General features: G+C 41.3%; 1 protein-coding gene across 1 annotated transcript in view; it reads left to right on the forward strand.

Moving 5' to 3' along the window:
• CSMD3 (CUB and Sushi multiple domains 3) overlaps positions 1 to 26976 on the forward strand; it is a 909686-nt gene that overhangs the window by 369046 nt on the left and 513664 nt on the right. The window contains exons 17-19 of the mRNA XM_066579038.1: positions 9463 to 9678; positions 13575 to 13763; positions 20539 to 20708. Of these exons, the coding sequence (XP_066435135.1) occupies positions 9463 to 9678; positions 13575 to 13763; positions 20539 to 20708 (575 nt within the window). The remainder of the gene's footprint in view (positions 1 to 9462; positions 9679 to 13574; positions 13764 to 20538; positions 20709 to 26976) is intronic.

A 26976-nucleotide genomic window follows, 5' to 3' on the forward strand; every position in this document is an offset into this window, starting at 1 on the left:
GATTGCAAAGGGTTAAACTGAAAGAAAAGAAAGGTGTAGAAAATGTACAGTTACCTAAAGCACTAAAAACATCTAAATTTGGATGTTGCTAGGAATGAACATTTGGCATGAGGAATTGGTTCAAACTTTGTCTATTACCACAAGAATATATGTAGTCATATGGAATAGTGTTGAGCAAACCAAAAACAGGGGAACCCCGTTTTGGGTTGAGCTTTGCTAAAAACTTGCTTCTGCACAAACCCAAACCTCTGGTAGTTCATTTTGGCTGAACCGAGTAAAAAGTGGTGGTAGTCCAATGTGGCTGAGTGGTTAGCACTTTTGCATTGCTGGGGTCCTAGGTTCAAATTTTACCAGGGACAACATCTGTATGGAGTTCGAATGTTCGTCCATTGTGTTTCTGTGGGTTTCTTCGTAATAATAATCACATTATATAGTGTATACATTTCTTGAGAAGAACAAACACACAGACAGCATATAAACTCGATGCAGATGTTGTCCTTGGTAAGATTTAAAACTAAGGCCCCATCACTGCAAGGCAACAGTGCTAACCACTGAATTACTTTGGACTACCACTGAATCACATTGGACTACCACCATGTTATTGGTTCAAAGTCAATGTTATACACTAATTTTAGAGGTATTGAAGATGTTCCAGTTCAGTTTGAACCAAACCTTTTGCTGGACCTTTAAGAGCTTGAGTTATGATATTCTATATAGTTCCTTTAAAGCGGTTATTTCAACACTTTATTCTGTTATAAGATAATCACAATGAGTCAAAATTTTGAAATCGTCAGGAATTAGCTGATGGTATTGTGTTAAGCTGTGGCCAGCCACAAATTTCACCTGCTGTGGGTTCTACAGGGACCATGGAAATAACAGGGTGACTTTGTAATACATGTCCAAATTGTGTTTACTGGCCACTTCTGGAGCTGATCCTCCTTAAGGAGGGAAGATGATGGACTTTGTCATGATGGAACAGATGATCATCAGTTTACATCCCAGTAAACTGAACAGAAGGAAAAGAGATGCGTGGCAGCATAAGTGGTGCAAAAAAAATATCTAAAATTTTTTTTTTACCATGGTGAATAGCAATGTTTCGACTGAGTATGTCATCATCAAGCTAAAAATTCACACGCAATACATTACATACATATGGGACTCACAATCAACAGGCAACAAATCAGAAGTCAGCAACACCCTGCTAGGTACATTCCCCCAGCAGGTGAAAGAGACTTTCTCATTACCCGATGTGGCACATCCAGGCTGTCAGCTTTCCAGTTGTACTCAGCTTCCCCCTTCCATCATGGACAGTCAAAACATTGCTATTCACCATGGAAGAATAAAATATACTTTTGGATATTTTTTCACCCCTTATGCTGCCACGTTTCTCTTTTCCTTTGACATTTGATTTGGATCCTTGATTTGGGCTCCTTTAGTCGCTGTGCAATATAGCTGCCTCGCTCCAAGTATTCCTTAGGTTGTGCTGCTGGCAAATCTCTTTTATATATTTATTATTTGCAGTAAACTGAATAGAATCTGTTGATACGTTGATCTATCATGATACATTTTTTAGTTTGATCGTACAGTATATTTCCACCTACGCATGTTCCATTGTATGAACTTAATTTTAATGTCTAACCAACTATTCACTAGTTTTTTTTGTTAGAGGGGTTATCCATCTTAATTATTTTATATAGCTTTGAGCCCCTCATGCAGATAATTCTATAATAGCAATGTACTCACTGTGGAGAAAGAACACCATTTCAATGCCCCTGTGCCATGGCATCCAACAGGTGACATCTCCAGGTCTTCTGCTGATGTCCCATTAACCCGTCATGTGGGCTTCTGCATTAAAAACCATAGCAAGTTTATGGGAAGTCACTAATGATGTACCAGTCAGGCTTTCTATTTGCTGCAGTAAACAACCATGTGACCGCTGCCGTCAGTGTCAACAGAAGATTAGAGGTCCCGAGAAGCAATGGGCAAGCAGCGTGGCAGCAGTACATAGAGTATTGTTCTTATTTTATTTATTTACGACTCATCCCCTAACTGCCCCCAATGCATTATAACTCGGAACACCCCTGCAATTTTCCGTACACTGAATTTTCTAAATTCCTTATGGCTCCAAATAATTTGCCTTTCAACTCCGGGATCTTTTGTTCATGCCAGATTCTTACAATGACCTTGCTGAGTTATACCTTTCTCTACTGTCTACTTTAGTTTTTTTTTATAGCCTTCATGGCCCAACCACACATACGCAGATGTGTCTTTTCCTACCTCTTCTCTTGTCTTGATGAATCCCAGGATGAGTGGTGGAAGGTGGCCATCTTTGAAAAAATATAAGATTTAGTGTTATTTAATCTGTAAATGTGTTGTCATGTGAATTGCAGCCTGTTGAGGACTTTGCTAGCATGTCACAATAATTTATTACATTTGGATCATAAGAAAGTGAAGACCTTCACAAAAATCATGGAAGGTAAGGTTGGACACATCTGTATACACACACACACAAATTATCTAAGCCCATGACCTTGGCTTAATTCCCAGACGAGGCTCTTCTTCTCTACTCAATGCCTCAGCAGGCAGGGTAGTTTTCACAAACTCATTTTATCCCGTGTTTTTTTTTTTTTTCTTCAAAATTTTAACCTATTAGCTGCTCAAATCTTTAGCTTTTTTGCCACTGTTCTTTTACAGAGTTCTAGGCGCCATATGTTGATGAGCCTCGTCACAAATCATTGGCTATTGCAGGTGATGAGCACCAAGAAGGGCAAAGTTTAATTCGACCAGTGCTCAATGAGCAGCATCAGGGAATGGGTAGAAATTGCAGCTGTTATGTAAACACTAAGGAACAAAATATCTTCAGTTAGCTACAGCAATAAGAGAGCTAGCTGTTACAGCTAAAACTTGATCTAGCAGAAATGTTCTTTATGCTTCTTTCATCATTGTTCAGTAATTTCTTTCTTAGACCAGTTTCACACAGAAGAGCGCGATATCAGGCCATCAAACTCGGCCCCATATCGCACTCTGGAATGTGCGATGTCCCCACATATGCAATGTCCCATCACTTCAGGTAATTAGCGATTGGCAAGTGTTTCCCATTTTTTCTATGGATAACCGTTAAAGATAGGCGAGTATACTCACTAAAGGCAATTGCTCGAGCGAGCATTGCCTTTAGCGAGTACCTGCCCGCTCAAGACTGAAGGTTTGGGTGCCGGCGCGGGGGAGCGGTGAGTAGCGGCTGTCAGCAGGAGGAAGCGGGGGGAGAGAGAGAGAGAGATCTCTCCTCCATTCCTCCCCGCTCTCCCCCGCAGCTCCCTGCCTGCCACCGGCACCCGAACCTTCAGTCTCGAGCGGGCAGGTACTCGCTAAAGGCAATGCTCACTCGAGCAATTGCCTTTAGCGAGTATACTTGCTCATCTCTAATAACTGTGCATTATATTGCACTCGTGTGCACCTCCCAACAATGGGCGAGGTGTTCCGAGGGAACGTCCAAAGATGGGACATGCTGTGATTTAGTCCTGCAGTGGGATGTGGGAAAAAAATTATTCTTTTGAATAGGGTCATATCAGTGAACAGAGTTCATATTCGTGCGAGATTTGTGCATCTCACAATGCATAAATCTAATGCAATTTTCTCGTCCGTGTGAAAGTGGCCTTACTACATTACTTAAGGTAGCCATACTCATCTTCTTGCACCACACTTTGACCCCTTTGCCTAACCCTTGGTGAATGATTTTGGTGTCATTAGATTCGTGACATCCTCACCACTGCTGTAAACGTCTAAAATTTGAGTTAGATACATCGAGTGACTAGTGAGGGCAGTTTAAAGTTGCAATGTTAAGTCTATGGACATCTGCTGCTAGGGAGAGCGAAGCGCTGCTGAGCAGCACGAGACACAAGTGGCGAGGAGGGGAGAGTGATGCTGGTTTCACACGCGCAGGGATGATATCGGGCCTTGATTCACCATGTAAAAAGCCTGATTTCATGTGAAATTAGCCTTCGCATCACCACGGGAAATCTCTTCTTCCCACCTAGCTGATCATGCATGTGTATACATGTAAGAGTGTAGGATAAAATAGCTGTTGGCCAAACAAGCATTTGGCTGACAGCTAACTAATGGTAATGCGTATAGCTATTTACACATAGAGCATAAAAATTACTCTAAAGGCTCCTTCCCATGAGCCCAGTTGCAGATATGCTAGTGATAGGGTGACTTATTACGCTGTGAAGGTTGCACTATCATGCGTGTATCGGCGCTGTTAGCTGAACTTTTGATACTGCCGGGGACCATTCAAATACGGTTGAAAAGGATATGCAGCCTAATTATTGATTTCCCTGTGAAATTGTACAGTTTCTTGCAAATGTGCATAAAAATAAAGCATGTAGTTTCTCTTTTTGGCGTGCGCAAAAGCTAAAGCGTGAATGAACCTATTGAAAACAATGGGTTCTATTATCCGCACATTGCTTGCGCAGATTTTGCACGTCCAAATGTACGTGCTAATACACGCTTGTGTGATGCCATCCTAAGAATCCTGCATACAAATGCACAACTAAATCCACAATGAATTCCACATGTGTTACACGCAGATTTGGTTACCATTTTTTATGCAGAATTTAGCCGTGGATTTTCCTCTACAGAATGAAACCTGCAATGAAAATTTGTATGATTTCAGCAAAACAAGCTCTGGATTTGAAAACCTGCAGCATGCTGAGAATTTGTAATGCATTTTTTATGCTGTGTGTAATTGGGGTTTGTTCATACCTCATACACAAACATTGTAAAGTTTTGTGGAAGTTTGGAACAAATTCCCTAACAAGTACACAAAGTGTGAAAACACCAACACAATCAATGCTTCCTGGGAAAACGTATGCAAATTTGTTCTTCTCCAGAAGGAAAAAAAATGGTAGACATTGACTAAAAGTACCTTTACATGGTAAGGCCTTCTTCACACAAATGTATATATGCCGCCATTTAGCTGCGTCCACAATTCGGGTAAAAATCGCGATCATCTGAAGCGTTGGATTCCAATGTATTCATTCAGATGAGCAATTTTTTGCCACATAAAAAAAATTGCGCCAGCAAGAGGTTGCCGATTTTATGCGCTGCGTCCAAAGGTAGGTCTTGCCCTATCTTTGGCCGCGATACACAGGAAGCTGCCATAGACTCCTATGAGAGGGGGGAAAAAGAGAAGAGGAGGGAGTTTAGCTGTGTCCAACACAGGCAAAAGAAGACAGCTGTCTCTATTTAAGCATTAGCAGTCATTCTGAGGATTTCTGCCGATCAAGGGATTTCAACGTTGCAGCGTATCATTTTGCCGATACGCTGCAGCCGCCCGCGTGAATGGCAGAAAGTACACAACTAAATATCGGGACTTAATCGCAGCTATTCTGCAGTCTTGCAATTTTACAACGTGTACGGGTGACTGTAAAAATGCATACGGTCCTGTGAAAGAGCCCTACGACTGTAGGTCACATAAGCACCTGACAGACCCACCAGTAGATATCGCTCCTGAGATTTACACTAGCGAAATAGTCATTCAAGTGAATGGAGGTGGATCGGGCCAGTATCGTTCTGCCCAACCCACCTCCATTCACTGTAAACGGGTAGTCACTCATATATTAAGCAACTCCTGTTTACGCAAAGCGGGGAGCCGCTCAGTAGTCGTTCTGCTTTAGTGAGCTGAAGTGGATCGATTACCAACAGTTGAGCAACTTCTCTTATCTTGTGCCCTTTTTGATCTTGAATCATTCTGTATCCCCATTTCTTGTTCTCACTCTTGATTGCTGTAGTGAGACTGAATCAACATAATCCGGTGCGCTAGGACTTCTACCTCCCACGGTGCTTCCCAAAGCTTATTGTGTTCAATGCAGACGAAAGTTTGGTGTCATCAATGAAATACAGGCAGAGCTTCTTCTGATACTCTCTTGCCTTTTCAATGATCCACCTCAGCTTTGTGATGTGGTCACGGGTGTCCTCTGCCCTTGCGGAATCCAGCTTGAACATCAGGAATTTCCTGATCAAGGATATTGCCTAAGTGCTTCTGGATGATTTTCAGAAGCACCTTGCTGGCGTAGAGAATCAGAACGATTGTTCCATAGTGTCTACAGTCCTTGACATCGTCCTTCTTTGGCAGTCAGATGAAAACTTTTTTTTCCAATCCTTTGGCCATGTGCAGGTCCTCTAGATTGTCCAGCATATTGTTGTAAGTGCAGCTCTTGGGACTGGTTTCAGCAGCTCTTCAGGGATTCCATTAATGTCAGGTGCTTTCCTGTTTGGCAGCTGTCTCATCACCCACTGCACTTCACTTTTCAGCAGGTCTGGTTCCAGATCCACTTGGCCCCACCATGTTTCTCTGGGTGGTCGCTGCTGATGCCAGCATATAGTTCTTCTGTATATTGTTTCCAACTCTCCTTGATTTCCTGCTGGTTGCTGATTCAATTCCTGTCATGGTCCTTGACGGCTGCTTGGCAGGCAGAGAAGGGCTTCTTCATTTGTTTCACGGTGGCCAATAATTCTCTGGTGTGACCATTCTTGTAGGCTAAGTCAAGTTTCATGCATTGGGAGTACAGGATGTTGTTCTTGTCTTTCCTGGCTTCTCTTTGGAATTTGGCATTTCGCTTCACCTCATCCACCTTCCATTAACCTTAACCTATCTCCTTTTATCAGCAATCTGGAGGGTGGTTGCAATTAGCCAGCTCCCACTGCAAACTGGCTTCTTGTAGGGTATGTGTTCTTCAGCGATTTCAGTTATATCATATTGAATATATACCATGTTACATAGTGTAGAAGTTAAAAGGGACATTTTGCTGGGTATAATGCTCTAAAATAATTTGAAAGATATCTGTGGTTAATTGTTAATTTATAGAGAGTGTTCCTCTATAATGGCTACATGATATTTATTTTATTGATCACTAAGTGATCTATCCGTGTGTTGCACAGCGATTTTATGATTGACAGTCCTGGAATTTACAAAGTGGGCCACAAAAATGAGCCCAGCACTGCACTGTTATGAAAGTTGTCAAAAAGAAAATCTGTGTTGCCCACAGCAACCAATCACAGTGCAGCTTTTATTTTGCCTCAGCAGTATAAGAAATAGCAGCCAATCACAGCACAGGTTTCATTTTATCTCAGCAGTATAAGAAATCAAAGTTGCGCTGTGATTGGTTACTATTGACAACAAAAATTCACTTAACACACTGAACGACTGCTGTTTACACTGAACTATAATCATTCAGAATTTTATGCAACCTAAACGATGAACAATGAGCTTGAATGATGATGGTTCAGTGTAAACAGCAGCCGTTCAGTACTGAACAGCCACTGTGTTAAGTGAATTGAGAGGGGCGGGGAAGAGCAGGGAGAGAAATCTCCTACAGCCGCTCTGCAACATCACAGAAGTGAGTACCTGTGGAGACGAGTGTCGGGCATTGAAGTAAGTAAGTAATTGAAGTGGATATATCCGAAAGCCTTTATTATAAGAAGTGTCACATAAAAGGTCAGATACTACACAGGACGCGTTTCGACTCTATAGAAAACAGTCTTGGTCACTTGTTTGCCCGACATTCGTATCGTGTAAAGGGGGCCTAAGTCCAACACAGTGTGCAATTGCATCTCTCCATGCCCAATGTCAGATTAGGTGAGAGAGTATGTTTGGACAATTGTTTTAATTCTATGAGATGTTCCTGCATTGTATAATATATGCTAACTATGGGTTTGGCCATTGTCTAAATCCAAAAATAGTTACATTGATTTAGTGCATTTTTACTCTCCATTTCCTATATGTAAATATTTTATGTGTGGGAATTATTCTGTTCATTCTATCTATGCACCCTTCACCCGCTGCTGAGCTGTAACATATCTTATCTCACCATGACAACCCCTGTCAATATGCCCTATTAGTGCTGCACACCATGCGGGACTAATGGGGCATTGTTTTCAACACTTTTCTAGATAGTAAAGTGTCATCAAACTTTTAACTATTTTTTTTTCATTTATGAGTGATTTATTACTTTTTCTTGGCATGCCTGTGGTGGAAAAAAAGGAGCGGAGGCATTCAACTTGAGCATCATATTTTTCAATGTTTTTATGCCATTAAAATAGTATTGTTCTTTAATATTCTCACGGGGGGGGGGGGGGTGTATGGATGCAGGATTCAGGATATGATGTAGCGTATGGAGAAACCAAAATAAACAATATTTATTTGTAAACACAAGAATAGAAATTAGTATTAATAATAATAATATTAATGTAGCAATAACACGGACCTCCCAAGTATTTGGATGGTCAATGAGGGACACTTGTGACTGAGTGTGTGACATCTGTTTTTACATCCATATGTACTTGAATGCTTTCATTTAAATATAAGTACAAAAATGCAAATTGGAAATGTGGGAATCGTTGCTACCACCACTTCAGGCTAGTCCAATGTTGGGAGGACAACGCCGTTCCTCTGGGGCTGTAGCACAAAATCTCTCTCTCTTTGCAGCTCCAGGCAGCAAGTAGTTTCCGTTTCCTCAGTCCAGAGCCCACAGTTCTTTCCTAGCAGCCCCCTCTCTACCTTAGGCCTCGTTCACATGAGCGCTATTTAGCGTATTAGTGGTACGCAAAGAAAGTGCTTCTATAAGAACCAATGGTTTCCTATAGAACCGTTCAGCTGAAGGAATTTTAGACGCGCTAAATCCTCGCACCTAACAAAGATAGAACATGCAACTGCAAAGCTCGCATCTAAGGTCCGTGGTGTGTGAAAAGATAGGACCTGACCTATCTTTGTTGCATGTTTTCCATAGACTCCTATGGGAGCTGGATAACTAACATGCACCACGCACTTCAGATCGTGTGAACGGGCAATTTCACAGCTGATTAAAATAACTGGAAATCAGCTGTTCACACGATCTTTACTGCAGTATAGCCACGATTTTTTCACACGCCTATGCTACACTAAAATACCGTTCATGCCAACAAGGCCTTAGACTCAGTATTTGCACTCCATGCAAACTGTTGCACTCCAAGTTTGCTGCACTCTGGCAGCAAGTCTACCGTAGCTTACTGTCATAGTCCCTACACTCTCCTGTGTTGGTACAAGAAATTTTTTTTATATGACCAGCATCAGCCAACCAGTAAATGTCCTTTATGCATGCTGTACTGAAGTCCGGCTCAGTTTTTGGCGCACGTGGGAATTTTGAAGCAATTTTTGCTGTCCATCACCATGGCGAAATTTTAGCTCTTTAGAATCGCACTTACAGTATAAAACATTAATCCTTTCTGGAAGCATATCGATCAACAGGTAGGGGACATAATGGGTATTAGACCATTTACAATGTAAAGAGAGAGTCGCTTATTTCTTAGTTCCAGCATTCTGTGCGTTTCATGGTTGTTACAGAAATACTAGATGTAATACTACATAGTCCTGAATTATTAGTTGATAGTTTGATCAGCATCTCTAAATCTACTTTACTTTTTCAGGAGTTCAGTTCACCTTTCACACCTTTCATCTGGAGGATCTTCATGACTACTTACTAATCACGGAAAATGGCAGTTTTAGTCAGCCATTGGCACGACTCACTGGCTTCGTGCTCCCTGCAGCAATTAATGCAGGTCTCTACGGAAATTTCCGAGCTCAGTTGCGTTTTATTTCTGATTTTTCAATATCATATGAAGGATTCAACATCACTTTTTCAGGTAAGGATATGAAGTCAATGCACGCTTTTATATGGGATGGACATATTTAATAATGTTGTGGAATCTGCAGCGTTGTTCAATCCGTCCATTAAATATTTACTTTATAGCACATAGGAATAACAATGTAACAGATGCTAAAATAGATGTAAGTGAGAACTCATTTTGTGTATGTGATGTTTACCATGTGGTTTAGTCTTAGTAGTCTGACACGCAGCATCATATTTCCTGATGTACCATATAATGCAATGCAATAATACTGTAATACTTGCTCTATAGGGAAGATTATGAAGTTGTAGTGATCATCCTCTCTCTTCTTTCTGGGAATAGAAAAGTACTTTATGTACGGAGATGAATCAGCAGAGCTTCTTGAGGGTTTCTGCAGACACGTGTATTTGCCCACATTTTAGTGCATGCAAATTCACTTGCGCAAAATGCAGAGGATGGGACCCATTGATTTCAGTGGGTTTCCTCACATTATGCATTTTTGCACATAGAAGTCTATGGGGGTGCACAAATGAACTGCAAGACTTCACGGAGAAATCGATAACACCAGGGACTTATTAGGTTGCTCACCCTGCTAATTAGGCTGCACAGCCTGTTACATCATGACATGAGTGTGTCCAGCGCCCGTGTGAACGGTCCCGGCAGTGCAGAAAAGTACAGTAAAATGTGTCAATATGTGAACAGCAGTCCCTTCACAGTGCAATTACATCACTCTACCACAAGCGTATCTACGCCTTACACACGTCTGCAGGAGCCCTTAAAGTATTTTTTTCATGCACCATGCATATATAGTTTGTCCACACACACATATATCTATCTATCTATCTATCTATCTATCTATCTATCTATCTATCTATCTATCTATCTATCTATATCTATCTATCTATCTATATATATATCTATATATATATATATATATATATATATATATATATATATATATACAATCAATTAATGACTAACTTCAAGTTGCTGTACCTTAGTGTTTATTCACAGGAGCATATATTGGCTGCCGTTTTCACGACCGGACGATATACGCTAGTATCTAGGCTGCCTTTACCTTTCCCATCCCCTCACCATCTCTCTGCTCTTCCCTCTGGCTGTTTGCAATGGGAGGGGGCAAGATGGGGCAGAGCTAATCCCCCACCGTTTGTGTGCAGGTAGCAATGTGAGGGGCGGAGCTTATATCCGCTCTCCCCCATCCAATTGCAATTAGCTAGAGCAGAGGAGAGAGGCAGAGAGCCGGCGAGGGGGAGGCAAGGGGGAAGACAGCTCAGATGGTAGGTGAAAATGGCACCCAATATACGCTCCTTTGAATAAGCCCTCATATATATACAGTATTGGGTATATTATGTTGTACACCTCAGCTGCTGCAGAGCCTCCATATAAAAAAGGTAGGTTAACTTTAATCATTGATTGACTGATTGCCTGATTGCTTTGAAGCCTCAATCTTCTAAATAGAGTCTTAAACCAGTTTCACATGGGCGATTGCAATTTTGCCGCGAGAAAATGACGGCAAAGTTGCGTCTCTGTTCCCACAATTTTTGAGTGTCAGCAATGCTTTTTTTTTTTGAGAATATCGGTGCCGCTCGTGATAAAAATGCTCGATTTTTTTATCGCGAAAGTCAATAGGACTTTCTAATGTTAAAAATCAAACAAAAATTCCAAGTTTGTGCATTTAGATGCAATGAATAGGAGGCTCCATAGGGAAACATGGGGGATTTAAAAAAATCACCTATCACAGAAAAATGTGGCATGCCGCGATTTTATTTTCTCGCAATATCGCATTAGTGAAAACATTGCTAATGTGCAGGAAACCATTGAAAATCGTTGGCTTCATAATTCAGCTTTTTTTACTCACTCTCACATCATGCATAAATTGCACGATTTTATCGCCCATGTGATGGTACCCTTAAGCCGCATCCACACATGTCATGCCATTTTGACGTGAGAATATCGCATTCTATGGCTCGCAATGATAACATGATCTTGTGGCACTACAAAGTCGTACGTGGTGCTACAAAGTGCTATACGCCCTACCCCCGAAAATGAGCCCTGCATTAAAAAAAAACAAAAAAAAACATCACCTAAGAAGCGCTGTTCGGTTCCACCGCATCTTCTGCCTGGTCCCCGACACTGGTCTTCAGCATCTCTTCTGGCCAGGGATTGGTAAGCGATGATGCTCAGCCAATCAGAGCCAGCACTCGATAAACTGATCACAGCTATTTATTGGCTGTGCTTGATTCATTGAGCGCTGGCTCTGATTGGTGGGGTGGGGGCGGAGCTAAGCATCGGTACTTAGCTCCGCCCCATCTCACCCCTCCTATTGCAAATAGTGTCAAGGGGCAGAGAGGGGGCGGGAGCTCAGTTCTTGCTCCTGGCTCTTCCATCCTCCTCCCCCTGCAGACAAGGACACCGTATATCGGCCGGGCATGAAAACCCAGTCAATATACGGTCGTCTAAATAAGCCCTGATAGAGACATTAATAGGTCCCAAAGACTCAAATTAATTGTGCACATACATATGGTAAAACTGAGGGCTTAGTCAGACGGGCGTTTTTTGCCGCGATTTGCGGATCGCATGACGGATGCGCATCCGCAAATCGCGTGACCGGTGCGCGCAAGTCGCCCGCAAATTGCCCGAAAATCTGCTCCTAGCCGCGTTTCATTAGAAACGGGCCGGAGCTGTCCAGCGCATTGCATTCAATGGAGACGGCAATACAGCCGTCTCCATTGAAAGCAATGCGCTGCGGGCGAGCCCGGGATGAATTGTCGGTAAGGGCTTAAATATATAAGCCCTTACCTGCAATTCATCCTAAAATGTGTTAAAATAAAAAAAAATTGCATTCTCACCTTCTGCCTGCAGCTCCGAGCGGCCGTCCTGCAGTGGGTGTGAAGGGGGTGTGAGTCAGACCTGCCCCCTGATTGGCTCAGCTCTGAGCCAATCAGAGGCATGCCTCACTCACACCCATTCATGAATTCATGAATGGATGTGAGTCAGACCTGCCCCTGATTGGCTCAGCGCTGAGAGGCAGCAGTCACTCACCCATTCATGAATTCATGAATGGGTGTGTGAGTGAAACCGGCCTCTGATTGGTCAGGCTGTGACCAATCAGAGGCAGATCATTCAGCAGGCGGGGATTTTAAAGCCCCGCCGGCTGAATAGTGCCGAGAAGCAGTTCAGGAGAACTGACAGCGGCCGCGGCTGGACTACGGCTGCAGCGGAAAGGTGAGTATACAATTTTTTTTTCTTTTAACACATTTTAGCATGAATTGCAGGGAAGGGTTTATATATTTAACCCCTTCCCGACAATTCACCCCGCGCACGCCGGCAGCCCATTGCTTTCAATGGAGCGGCTGTATTGCCGCTCCATTGAATTCAATGGGCAAACATCGTTCTTCTCTGCCACAGCTGTTACAGCTGTGGCAGAGAAGAATGATTTGTCTTCTATATGTTCTCAATGGGGTCGGCGCTGCTGCCGCCGGCCCCATTGAGCGCATATACAGAAGCGAACAGGAATCGCAGATCGCAGATAGGTGCTATCTGCGATTTTTTGTTCTATAATTTTTCGGACGAGCGCATAAAAAGCGCTCATGTGTCCGATACCATTGCGAAGCAATGGTTTTAAAAAATCGCCGGACGCATGCGCAAATCGCGGCAAAAAACGCCCGTCTGACTAAGCCCTGATACTGCACATAAATGCTAACAAAGTAACTTGGACTCATACAAAGTCCAAACCACGTACTGGAAAAATTCCCACCAATGGAGCCAGAAGTTTTTTGAGCCTTACAATGACCAACAAAGAGCTAGATATACTATATTCTCATATAAGTAATTAAAAAGTATATATTTATAAAAAAAATTATTTAATTCTTTTTTTTAATCTCTTAAAGAATATAGTCTTGAACCATGTGAGGATCCAGGAATTCCACAGTATGGAAGACGACAGGGAAACCATTTTGGAGTTGGTGATCTGATTACTTTCACCTGCTCATCTGGATATCGCCTGGAAGGAATATCAGAAATCATTTGTCTTGGTGGTGGACGTCGTGTGTGGAGTGCACCTCTGCCAAGGTGTGTGGGTACGTGGTCAGCTGCTTTCATTTGCTTGTCTGTGTAGTCACTATTGAGAATTTTGCTAATTAGATGTAATTTTTTAAACAATTTTGCATTAATATTGTAAACGCCTAAAGTAATTGTACGCTTTGGGTAATGACATACTGTTAGATTGGTCACCTGGAAATATGCTAATTTACAGGGCTAATTCGAATAACTCAGCAGGAAGTGTTCACTTTCCCTACAGCACCCCCACAGGGGAAATTAAGCATTACAGAATTGTCATAAAATCAATGGGTTGTCCATTTATTATTGTACACTAATACAATGAGTTATCAAACGAAAGAGAGGATCATTGTGGACATTCTCAGCTGGGACTTATAGCTGTGACCCTTATAGATGAGGGTTGTAAATATGGAATGTTTCCCTTTACTATCAGAATACCCTAAAGTGGTAATTAAAAATATTTTTTGTTTTTTTTTTTAAACTTGACAACCCCTTTCTAGTTCACTAAGATTTAGATTGTATAGAAATAGTGGGCACTAATTGTAATAGCTTAATAGCCACCAATTTAAAGGGATTGTTACAAAATACGAAATGGCTACGTTCTTTCAAAAACCATGACATACCTTTCCACAGTTTGTGTGTGGTATTGCATCTCTCAGCTCTATTCACTTCAGTGGAGCTTAGCTGTAATTCCAGACCCAACACATGGACAGGTATGGTTTTGTTTTTGGAAGAAACCAGACATGCTTTTCTAATCCTGTTAAATCCTTTTAATATTGGAGCTTTAAAATATATTTCTTTTCTTTGCTTTATGAACAATTAGACAGTGCTGTGTGAGTTATGTTTTTTAGGGCTTATTCACACTAGCGTATATTGGCTACTGTTTTAATTGTCAGCCGATATATGCTACCATCTGATGCATTGGATTCCCGTGGCGTAAAAGCGCTTGGCTGGCCAATATAGCACTGAGAGCTTTTACACCAGGCAGCAAAGATAGTCCTGAACTATCTTTCTGCCTGGTATATGTTGGCCGCTCCATAGACTCCTATGGGAGCCAATGACAATGGCCAGAGAAGGGAGGTGGGAGGGAGTTTAGCAGCGTGACTGCTAAACTCCCTCCCCCTTTTCCCCTCTTCTCTCCTCCGGCTGTTTTCAATGGGGGCGGAGCTGAGCTAAGCCAAGTCACCTTCCATTGCTGGGTGGGGAAGGGCGGGAGCTTAGCTTTACCCATGTCCTGCCCCCTCCCATTGCAAACAGTTGAGGGGAGGAGAGAGGAGGTGAGCTGACGAGGGGATGGAAAGGGGGAGATAGTTTAGCAGAGCTAAGCTGTCTCTCCCCACCCAATGGCATTGCGGCCTCGACATATATGCGCCGGCCTGGGCAGTCTAAACGGGCACACAAACGTAAGATTTGTGTGGCCATTTACACATTTTTACGGCGGGTGCATGTAAAAATGCCTACAGCCGTGTGAAAGGGCCCTCAAACTCCTGCTGGAAAACTGAGGAATTGAACCCTTTGATTTGAATATGTTCATTCTCATGAGCGTGTTTCTCATGTACAATTCCTGCACGTGAGAAAAGATATGTCTTGCCCTATCTTTCTATGTTTTATGACTTTAGAAGTCTATGGCAGGTTAAAAAAGCAAAGGGAAGGATGTGATTGGTGGACAACTAGAGGAAGAGAAGACAGGTGGTCCATATTAGACTTTAAATAGCCATTGTAAGGCCTCGTGTCCACAGGGGGACCAGATTCCGCATGCAGGAGATCGCAGCAGAATCTGTTTCTGCCTGCGGCCGAGGACACTGCTTACCTGTCCAGATCTTCTGCGTTCCTGTCCGGGTCTCCTATTTTCTTCACTGCGGATGTGTGTATAAGCACATGCGCAGTGGAGTGTTTTTCTTTCAAACTCCTGCTTTCCCATGGAATCCACGGCCCATCCACAATGTCAGCTATGGACGGGCCGCAGATCGGACAGCTTCAATGGAAGCCATCCCTGTGGGAACTGCATTGAAATGGAGCATGCTGCAATTTGTTTTCTGGACCAAAAAGTTGACAAAACAAATCTGCATGCTTTACTTCATGTGCGGACGCCCATGCTCTCTATGGTTGGCTTGATTTGTGGATCATCCACAAATAACATCCTCCCCTGGACATTGGCCCTAAAAAGAAGGAGCCTTAAAGTAAAATTCCAGGAAGCAAACAAATATAAATCCTCCACCCATTTGTTCAACAGTAGCTCCACCCATTTGCTTAAGGCAAAGTCACCCAGTGCTACTACATATGTGAATGACCTTGTATGGTGCCTGCTTGAAACACCACATTTTCCTCTATAAGGAATGCTTCTAGGAGAATATACATCCATAATGTGTTTTGGAACATGTCAGGTTTTTCTCTTCTCATGCATTCCTTATGGACTTGTGAGAAAAGAAAAACTGTGCAGCGTAGTCCTACAGTTGTAGAATATGGGCCTATAGCAATTTATGGGGCCTATATTACACATCTGTACAATACAGACATGTCTATGCTCCCCTAGGTTTTGCAAGCCTGGTGTATTTTACCAAAACTGGAGGAAATTCAGAGAGCTGTCATTCTTTTGATACGATTTTCACAAAGGTTGTAGCAAAAAATTGCCACAAACCTGAAACAAGTGAATAAATCCAATAAATTGGATATTGTATATAAAAATGTCTACCTAAGTATCGAATTCATCATGCCACGATAATCTAATATGATCTAATAAATAAATCTATGATCTCTGAGATTATTTGAGGTACCAACCATTAGTATTCTACTTTATGACCAGAAAAGCACTGAATTTGTGGAATGTGAAAAAGCTGTCCTGAAACTTCAGAATTTACAATAAGACTTAAATCTGGTTTCCACTTATACATGATTACTGGAGAATTGCAGGAAGCATCAGCTACTCTCTATAGAATTACGGTTTTTATCATCTATCACAGTCCCTTTTGAATTTGTTTTAAAAGATCACTTTACGGAACTCTCCCACAGGCAAGTCATCTCCGAGAAAAGTTCTCAGCCTAAATGGGAACTGAGGAAATAGAAAGTTAATGTCCTCAAACAACTGTAGAAGCTGTGACATCAAGTAAAGCTGAGCTGGAGGCATTATGTACCTATGGTTGATCAACATTTCCAAGTAATCACTACTGCCCAACTGTGGTGTGAAGAAAGTGTCGAAAAAAAAACAAAATGTGAAAACTCAGAACACTGAGACTCCTATTATGTTTAGGAACTCTGCAGAGCTGGGATTGTCATTGGACAACACTCCCCATGATATCACAGTGTGTTGTGCTTGATTTTATATAGCAAAAAAGTTATTTCCTAAATATATTGTAAAGTTTCCCCCAAACTTCAAGGGCTCATTTTCTACTGAAAACAGTATCTCCTTTCTCTTTCCTCAGTCAGTATCTGATATTGCCGCTATTCCCCAATGACTTGAAACTAATTGGATGCTATGGTGCAACACTATGGGCCCATTTAGATAGGCATATATTCCAACTATATCCTGTACATGTATTCTAAGGACAGCACATGGGTCCATTATAGTCAATTAGGCTATTCACAAACGTTCTTACAAACGGACTGATGGTCTATGTGAAAGAAATTGTTGTATGCCCTGTTCTCGTCCATTTTCACGGAATAACGCATGCAATATGCAGAGTTTGTGAAAATCAGACAGCACACAAATGTGCTGTTCAATGCAATTTTTGCCCTCGTCTCTTGGGGATAACTCTCATACGGCTATCTGAATACAGCCTAAGGGCTTATTCACATGGGTGATTTTAACGTCCATGTGCTTTATTGCACACAAGTAGTACACTAACCCAGTCAATGGGACTGTGTAGACATCTCTTTTATATATTGACAAATGGTCTGTGCCCTATTCTGGTCTGATTGTTCAAACATTAGTCACCCATTCAAGTCAATAGGTGCGTAGATGACATCCATGTAAACTCCATCTTTCATGGATCATTGCTAAATAGGGATGAGAGAGCATGCTCGGTAAGGGCAGTTACTTGAGAGAGCAGCTCTATTTTCAAGTAACTGCATGTTCGTCTGAGAAAATTCGGGGGAGTGGGGGCGGGGTGCAGGGGTGAGCGGGGGGGGGGGGAGAGACCCCCGCCCTCCCCGCGGTCCCCTCAAATTTTCTCCGATGAGCAAAGCAATAATTGTACTTTGTGTGACCCAATATTTAGTTAGTACAAGTACAATCATGACAGATATACATGGCACATATTTTTATTTTCTTATACTATTGTTTTTTGCACTATACTTACCAATATGGTTCTTAAGAGGCTGTTTACCTGTAGCTCAACTGTAGTTTGGTGGGATATTCGGACGCATTAAGTTCCAGAGTATGGGGTTGCATTGGAGAAATCTTGAAGATGATGTTGGAAGGAGCAGAGAGGGTCTTGTGATTTGGTCAGAGATATATGGATAGGAAAGGTTTTGGGCAGCCCTGTATGTTATTGTCAGCAAGTGAATGAATTAGCATAGGAGAAAAGTATTAGAAAAACAATGGAAAAAATGTAATACTTATTCAACAAGATGTGGATACATTATAAGAGTGTTGTGTACACATTTGTATCAACTGCTTGAGCCATGCTCTGCAGATAATAGTAAAATTAAAGAGGTGTTTGGTTCTGTCCTTCAGTGCCATTCCTAAATATGTATGTGTCTATAATCTTCAGTTAGTGTCCGGCTGACCCACAAGTCGCCTTGGGTATCCTCCAATGTGCCCAGGCTCTGACACAATAGTGACCGCAAAGGTCACTCACTTTCCATTGGGCTCTCATGAATTCTCATTGATTGCCATACAAAAAACTTTTAGTCCTTATTAATTATATGTCCTGTATGCACAAAAATAAGGACATCTATGTATGTAGATAAAAGTGGATGGCCGTATGTTCTGTATAGATGGAGGGGGGATCACTAAATCTTTTCTCTTTAGTGGGTTTGAGTACCTTTAGTCTTAAAGCGAATCTTAATTATTGGTGTTTTGCTACATCAAAATAGACTAATATGTACATGTTCATAAACGGTTTATGAATGTACTATAGATGTACTTTGTGTGTTGTATTGTGTTGAGCCAACCTTTGAAAAGTTTGGTTCTGCCAGTTCACCGAACTTTGGCAAAACATTTGGTTCAATCCAAATTTGATCGAACTGAACTGCAACTTCACCAATCCCTCAAAAATTGGTGTATATAACTGTCTAAGGCCGCCTGCACATGAACGGGAGCCCACAGCAGAATACGACTCTGTGCTCAGCCATCATCCGCGCGTACCTGTCATTTTGGCTTTTCTTCTGTACTACAGATGGTCAGCATGATTCACCATTGGACATGCGCAGTGAAGATTTTTTCTCTTTAAAACTCCTGCTTTTCCAGCATCATCGCATAACGATGACACGGAATCCGTGACCAATGTCAATTGCAGAAGGGGCATGGGGCGGATGGCTGCACACTGATGTCAACGGAAGACATCTGTGCAAGAATAGAGCATGCTGCTATTTTTTTTTTCTGTGAGCAGAAAATCACAGTTGCTGTCCTCTCATGTGAGCAGACATTCGGATGCTCCATTAGTTACAATTTGTGCGGAATGCCGCGGATTGTCCGCAATGGGGGACAAGTTCAGATTTCGCAATTTAAACCCAGTTGTGTGCAGGTCAGCCTAATAGCAATAAAAAGAAGTAGTCTGGCTTCTTGTTCTCCTCCTCCTTCTTCTCTTTCTTGTCCTTCCTAATAAATATATGTTCTATGTAAATAAAAGTGATTATGACGTAGAAACCCACAGAAACACAAGGAGAACATACAAATTCCATGCAGATGTGCTCCCTTGTCAGACTTGTACCTAGGACCACATTATTTAAAGGCAACAGTGCTAACTTCTGAGACACCGTGCTTCTCCTTTTTTCTCCTTTTCCTTGTCCTCCTCTTTTTCCTCCTCCCTGTTACTCCTCCTCCTTCTCCCGAGGAGGAGGTGGAGGAAGAAGAAGCTTGGTAACTCAGTGGTTGGCACTCTTATCTTGCAGCTCTAGGGTTCTAGGTTCAAATCTGACCAAGAACAACATCAGTTATCATGTAGTTTGTATGGGTGTCTTCATAATAATAATCACATTTACTTATATAGCACATACATTTTATTAAGAAGAAGTAGGAGAGGTTGAAATAATTTTAGTAGGTGTGGCCAAGATAAACTGCCCAAGGTTTTCATTCATGCAAAACTGAACTTTTAGTGAAGTTTGACCCTAAACAGGGTTCAACTGTTTCAGTTAGCTGAATAGTTGTTGCGTATATTAGAGCAAGGGATAGGTGGGGGGTGCTATTAGGACATGTACATCCCTTGACAAGGGTATTTAGATCTTAGGCTAAGGCAACAAAGTGAATATTTACCTAAGAGAAGGAAGACCTACTATAGCTAGGGCTCTCTATCAGTCCATCTTGTGCTATTTATAATGTAGTTATACCGAATCCCTAACATGACAATCAATCTTAGTGTTCACATTATTCCTTATTCATCTAAAATAATTATCCTCATAATATAGCCGAGTAGCATGCAAGCCTTACCTGTTATACCACTTCAGGGAATTCTCCATCCCCTTGAGTGAGGCAATTGTGCTTCAGCTGAGAATGTTAAAACCTCCAGTTTAGAGGGATCAGGTTGGTAATTATGTTAATGTGCTTAGTTATGTTTTACAGTTTCATTGGGAAAAGCAGTTATGAAGCACAGTGCTGCCTATTAACATGTCTTCTCTCACTTTGTGTTTTATCTGCAGCTGAATGCGGAGCATCTGTAACAAATAATGAAGGAATTCTGCTGTCTCCGAATTACCCACTGAACTATGAAAATAATCATGAATGTATTTACAGCATTCAAGTTCAAGCAGGAAAAGGAATCAATATTTCAGCCAGGACATTTTATTTAGCACAAGGAGATGTACTAAAAGTAGGTTATTTTTTTTCAACATTAAATATTTGAGCTCTAAAAAACATATTAACCATATAAGGACTGGATTAAATTTTCTTTAAATTATTTGAGTTAAAAAAAATAAAAATACGGTACCGTATAATGTAGGCGTTTTCACCTAGAAGCAATATTCTAATGGAGAGCAGCTCTGGTTACACACATGGCCTTTGGAGGAAAATGCTACTTTTTTGCTGTATTTTTTCCAGAATGTTTTTTTGGGAAGAAATGCAGCAGCTAGGTGTTAACAGTATAGGGAGATATGAAACGTAATAAATATTTTTTGCAACATTTTTCTGCTCACTTTTAGTGCATTTTTGAATCCATGATATTTTTTTTTAAGGAATTATGCTGTAAGTTTGATTTTTTTTCCCATAGACTTCTCTATAGGAAAAAAAATAACTAAAAGACGTATTCTTGAATGAAAGAAAAAAGCTGCAGCCAGGTATTAAAGGTTTAGGCCTCCCTCACACAGGGCGTTTGCAGAAACGCAGCTTGCTGCAGATTCCGCCCCGTTTCAGCAGCGCTGGCATACAGCGCTGGCATACTTTATGCCAGCGTTTTGGCTGCGTTTTCAGCTTGGCTGAAAACGCAGCCAAGAATGCTGAAAAGAAAAAGAAAAGCAATACTCACCTAGCCGCTGCAGTCCGGGTCGCAGCCGCTGCTCTCTGCCGCTGATCTGGGCTTCCTCGGCACTCCCAAGTCTATTGCCGGAGGCCAGGTTTGAGAACCCCGGCTCCGGCAATAGAGTGTTGTGATTGGTTGTCGGCGCTTGCTCGATGCCCAATCACAGCCCTTCATTGACTGTCTCAGCCAATCAGCAGCAAGCTCTGATTGAGATCAGGTTTGAGACCGGGGTTCTCAAACCTGGTCTCCGGCAATAGACTTGGGAGTGCCGAGGAAGCCCGGATCAGCGGCAGAGAGCAGCGGCCGCGACCCGGACTGCAGCGGCTAGGTGAGTATTTACTTTCTTTTTTTCTACCTAGCCTAGCTGGGACTGATTTTTGGGGTGAGGGCTTCTATTGCAAGCCCTCACCCCGAAAATTGGCGAGCGGTTAACGCTGCCAAAAACGCGGCACCAAGTGTTGCTGCGTTTTCAGCAGTGCTAAAACAGCTACCCATTCATTTCAATGGGCGACGCAGGGCTGAAAACGGCCAAAAATAGAACATGCATCGCTGTCAAAGCGCAGCGTTGGGAGGCGCTGCGTTTTCAGCCCTGTGTGAGCAGCCCCATTGAAATGAATGGGAGTGTTGTACAGCGTTTAGCGCTGGGCTGAAAAGGCAGCGCTAAACGCTGTATAAAACGCCCTGTGTGAGGGAGACCTTAGGGAGATATGGAACATATTTTTGCTAATTTTTGTTGTGTATTTTGAGTTTATGGCATTTGTTTTTCAAAATGCAGCATGCTCTAAGGCCTCCTGTACACGGGTGATATATCATTGCGTTATCAGCGGCGATAATCCACACACGGGTAACGCAATGAATGCTTTCTATACAATAACTATGGAAAGCACAGCCCTATGTACACGAGCGGAAATTCGCTGCGATTTTCCGCTGGCGTAATAAAATTTCTGGCATGCCTTGATTTGGCTGTGAATTTCCGCGATAAATTAATGATAGGTTCATTGCGGAGAATCGATGTGACTCTATTGTTCTCCCGCAGCGGAAATCAGCTGCCGGAAAATGCTACACCCATGGACAGGCGGCCTAAGTTTGAAGTTTTTTTGTTTATGCTATAAACCTCTCTATAGAAAAAAACATACCCAAAAAACCTATGTCTGCATAAGAGCACCTTCACACAGGACAGAATTATGCTGCAAGATGCAGCCAAATGCGCAGCTGCGGAATTCCATACCAAAATTTGCAGGTCTAACTGTGGACTTTGGTGCAGAATTGCATGGAAGATTTTAAACCACTTTTAATTTTGCATCAAAATCTGCAGGTAGCCTGTGGATTTTGGTATGCAATTTAACACGTCTTGCGGTGCTTCATGCATCCTATTCTGTCTGGTGTGAAAGGTCCCTAAAAGAAATAGCAGCTACCATAAAAACAAACTTGTAAAAAACTCATGAGCTTCATGGCATTTTATGTGGGCTGGAAAAAAATCCAAAGAAACATGCTATTTTTTGTTTTTTTACAATTCCATATGAATCTGTGAGGAATAAGCTCCATATCTCTCCATATATTATCAGAGGCATACGGGAGGAATGGATAAAAAACATGTGGCTATAGCAATATCTAAATAACAATTACATAACTGTTATATTTTACTAACCACAAAATAATGCAAGGTATTTAGTGCACATTTTGATCAAAATATGTGAACCCATCTGTTACATCAATACAACCTTATGTAGATGTGACCCTACACTGACAGACTGACCTCTTGTATGGTTAGGTCTCGAAATGCAGTAGAGCTCGGTCAGATGAGCATTTTTTTTTCCGTGCATGAATAGGTGTGTGAAAAAAGTGGCTCTATTAGAACCAATGCTTTCCAATGAAAGCGTTCACGTGTTCAATTTTTACAAGCGTGAAAGAAATTGTACCTGTAAAAGATAGAATAGCGTTTTAAAAAACGGATCATCGCATCACATGGAAACTCAGTCAAAGCCATTAAATAAGCCTTAGCTGCTGGGAAAAAAAAGAATACATCACCTAGAAGCACTGTCATCTCCGGTGCGTCTTTTCCCCGGATCCCCGGAACTGATCTTTTTCATTTCATCCTGGAAGCACTGCCTTTGATTGGGTGAGCACTGTGACCAATCACAGCCATTCCAGACAGAAGAAATGAAGAAGAACAGGAGGGAAGGTGATGTATTTAATATTTTTTTTTTTTGGCACCTATACATGCATGAAAAAACAGTAATCTGACCGCGGCCTTAAAGGAAAGTGAAGTCCTGTTATATACTCGAATTAAAAGGTGAAGAGGCATAACAAGCTAAATTATGTGCCCATAAATGTCTATTGTCCCTATTTGTATGGCACTAAAATGGGCCCTGTACTAAAAAAAAATACTTAAAGAGGTTTTCTTACAATTGACATTTATTACCACAGAATAAGGGATAAATGTCTTATTGTTGGGGACATCTCTGCTGGGGCACCCACGATCACTAGAATGGAGGTTCCGACCATCCATTTTTATTGCATCAATTGGATGAGAAGTTTTTGGCAGTTTGGAGATGCATGTAGTATGTTCCTCTCCTAGATAACATAGTTAAAAGAATTGACTACGATTTATAAAAACATGGCTACTTTCTTCTAAAAACGTTTCCAAGTTCGATAATGGTTTCTGTGTGGTATTTTAGTTCAGATCCATTCACTTCTACGGTGCTGAGCTGCAAAAACTTGACAACCCATGGACAGGTGTGGTGCTATTTCTGAAAGACATCAGCGATAGTTTCCTAATCTTGGACAGCTCATTTAATTATTAGAAAAGTCAGGCCTTCGATGGGTGTCTTAGATAATCATATTCTTTATAGTAATTAGTTAAATAAGTAATAAAGGCTACGTAATATGGTGTCAAGTGGAGCACACCACAATTTTTCTTCTTTAATGCGCAGAATAAACCTTTAAATGCTTCTCTATAAAAAATCAATACCATATGAAGGCATAGTAAGGCACCCAAGAAGTCTAACACAAGATAGGGGATAACTATCTGATTGTGAGAATCCAACTGCTGGGATCCCCACTGATCACTAGAACTGAGGTCTTGTATTTCCTTTAAAGATTTGCTAAAATGAATGGAGTGACAGCACACATGTTCCACCACCTTTCTACTTATTTTCTTGACAATATCCAGTGCTCCCTTTGAAATAAATGGAGCGGTGGGTGAACATGCACTCTGCTGTTCAATTAATTCTGCCAGTCTCTCAGGGGCATATGGGACCCTTGTTCTGGTGATCGGTAGGGATCCCAGTGGCCGGACGAACACCATGTTCCCATGGTTAGGGAATAACTCAATATCACTGGAATACTCCTTTAAAGTAAAACTTTTATGATCACTTAGCTGAATTTCCCTGACTCTGTAAGTGGACCACCCTGTCTGACATTGTGTCTCCAGCTATGGCTTTCCAATATTAATCAGAAATGAGGCTGCACTTTTTTATGCGGAATCATCTATATTTTTATCCAACAAACCTTCAACTCTTTCAGGGAGTATTTTAGTGCAGTTAAACAGATATTAGATGTCATTTTAGACATACACCATGTAATTAATTCTCCCGGATGATGGATAGGAAACCCTGATTCTCAACTGAATAATTCTCAGAATGGTTTAGTCAAAACCCATTCACAGAATTGCGTGCTGCTTCACTAGTTTTTCAAGAACAGTTGTCTTCAACTTCGGTCCCATTCCAAGTTCATTTCAAAAGTAATTTATCTTGCATGGCTTTCCATTGTTCTGCTGTCATGCCCCAAGGCAAACTGATCATTGGCATTTATTCAAAATGTTAGGACTTTATTTACAAATTAACTTACAAAGATACATTAAAATTACTTCCTATGTTGGGGCTCATTCAGATGAGCGTGGTTTACATGCTGTTACAACAGCATGTAAACCACGCTGCTGACATGCAGGAAATCTGCAGTGAAATAGATGCTCCATGGAGAAGCCCATTCATATGTCTGCGCTGCGGGCAGGGTGCTGCTGCGGCTCCCATAGGTGCCAATGGTCAGCACCATACACAGCGGCGGAGCATGGAGCTGACAGGCGAGTTGGCACTCGCTCTCCTATCTTTTTTACCAGCGCAGATTCTGCACGGTATTGCATATACATATAAATGGTATATTATGTATCATAAGATCCTGCATATTTGGCTCAAAACATATTGTCCTATCATGTATGGTGTGCAAAGCATTTCTACATATCCATAAAATGTTGAATATGCCTGCAGTGCCACCACAGGGGAAGTGAAGCATTACACAGTCTTTGAAAGTGCCAATAGAAATCACTGGGTTGTCCATATAATGCACAGATATGACATGCCCACTAAAGTGAGAGATGCTCTATGTAGCCACTCTATGTTTTGAGTAATAGAGGGGATCCTAAATGGGAGACCCTCTATTGTTTCAGAATCAATAATACAATATTTTAAAAAGAGTTTTTTGAAAAGGGTTTATTGGGATTTACAAAGTTTTTTGCTATTAATTAAGAAGGTAGGAAAAAGTAACAATTTACTGATACTTCTCCATTTAATAATAATGTCACATTGTAAAGGTTGCCAATAACTTCTATGATTATGGTACATGACTGGCCACTGGAAACATCAGGTTAATGAACTGTGGCTGTTTTGTTTATGCATGACGTATCTGTGGGTATTATCAATCTCAGGGAAGCTGCATTATTGATAAGAAGTTGCATGAGTCATTTTTTTACCTTTGCCAATATTGTAATAAATAAACAAAAAGTTTAGCTGATTTTCATAAATAAAATCACACATACACTGTATCTGTGCATAGCAGACAAACACAACCACTATTAAGTATCTGAACTATCAGCATGTCCTTGGAGAATGTATAGGAAAAGAAATGTAAGAATATAGGGTGAAGAATGCCTAAAATCAAACCTAAGGTCCAGAATTGAAAAACTTTTACTAACCATCAGGACTAGGGATGAGCGAACTTTTAAAACATTTGGTCAGCTGATTTGCTGAACTCTTGCAAAAGTTTGGTTTGGTGTTAATAAATGTGAGTCAAAGTTCATTAATAGGCCTAAAACTGGTGTATAAACTGTCTAGGAGCCTCTGACAGTGATATGCAGGGCTTGTATGGCTCTTAGATAGTGTTAGACATCAGTGTTCAGGACTAGTGTTGAGCAAACTGAGCCAGTAGAACCCTGTTCCAAGTAGAACTTTGCTAAAAGCTTGTTCCAGGTTCATACCAAACCAAACTTTTAGCAAAGTTCTAGTGAAACAGGGTTCTTCTAGTTTGGTTCACTTTTGTTAGTGCAAATAAATCTATTTGCTATATGGTATGCTTGTGGGGTCCAAATTCAGTAAGAAGTATATTTGGGTCTGGAAAAAATTGATAAACCACAAACACGACTGGGTGTGATCAAAAGTTATCTTTTATTGATAGGCAGCAGTTTTTTTTCTAAAGCCACATGCCTCAATTACAATAATTCAAATTTATTTTAATTCATTTATTACTATTGGCTCATAAATCATAAACACATATGAATATGCAAGATAAAGAATTTAACATCTAAAATGCCAAACAAACACATGTTGGCGCAGTGGGTTTATTTATGATT

Source organism: Eleutherodactylus coqui, chromosome 9, assembly GCF_035609145.1.
Source record: "Eleutherodactylus coqui strain aEleCoq1 chromosome 9, aEleCoq1.hap1, whole genome shotgun sequence".
Classification (NCBI taxonomy): domain Eukaryota; kingdom Metazoa; phylum Chordata; class Amphibia; order Anura; family Eleutherodactylidae; genus Eleutherodactylus; species Eleutherodactylus coqui.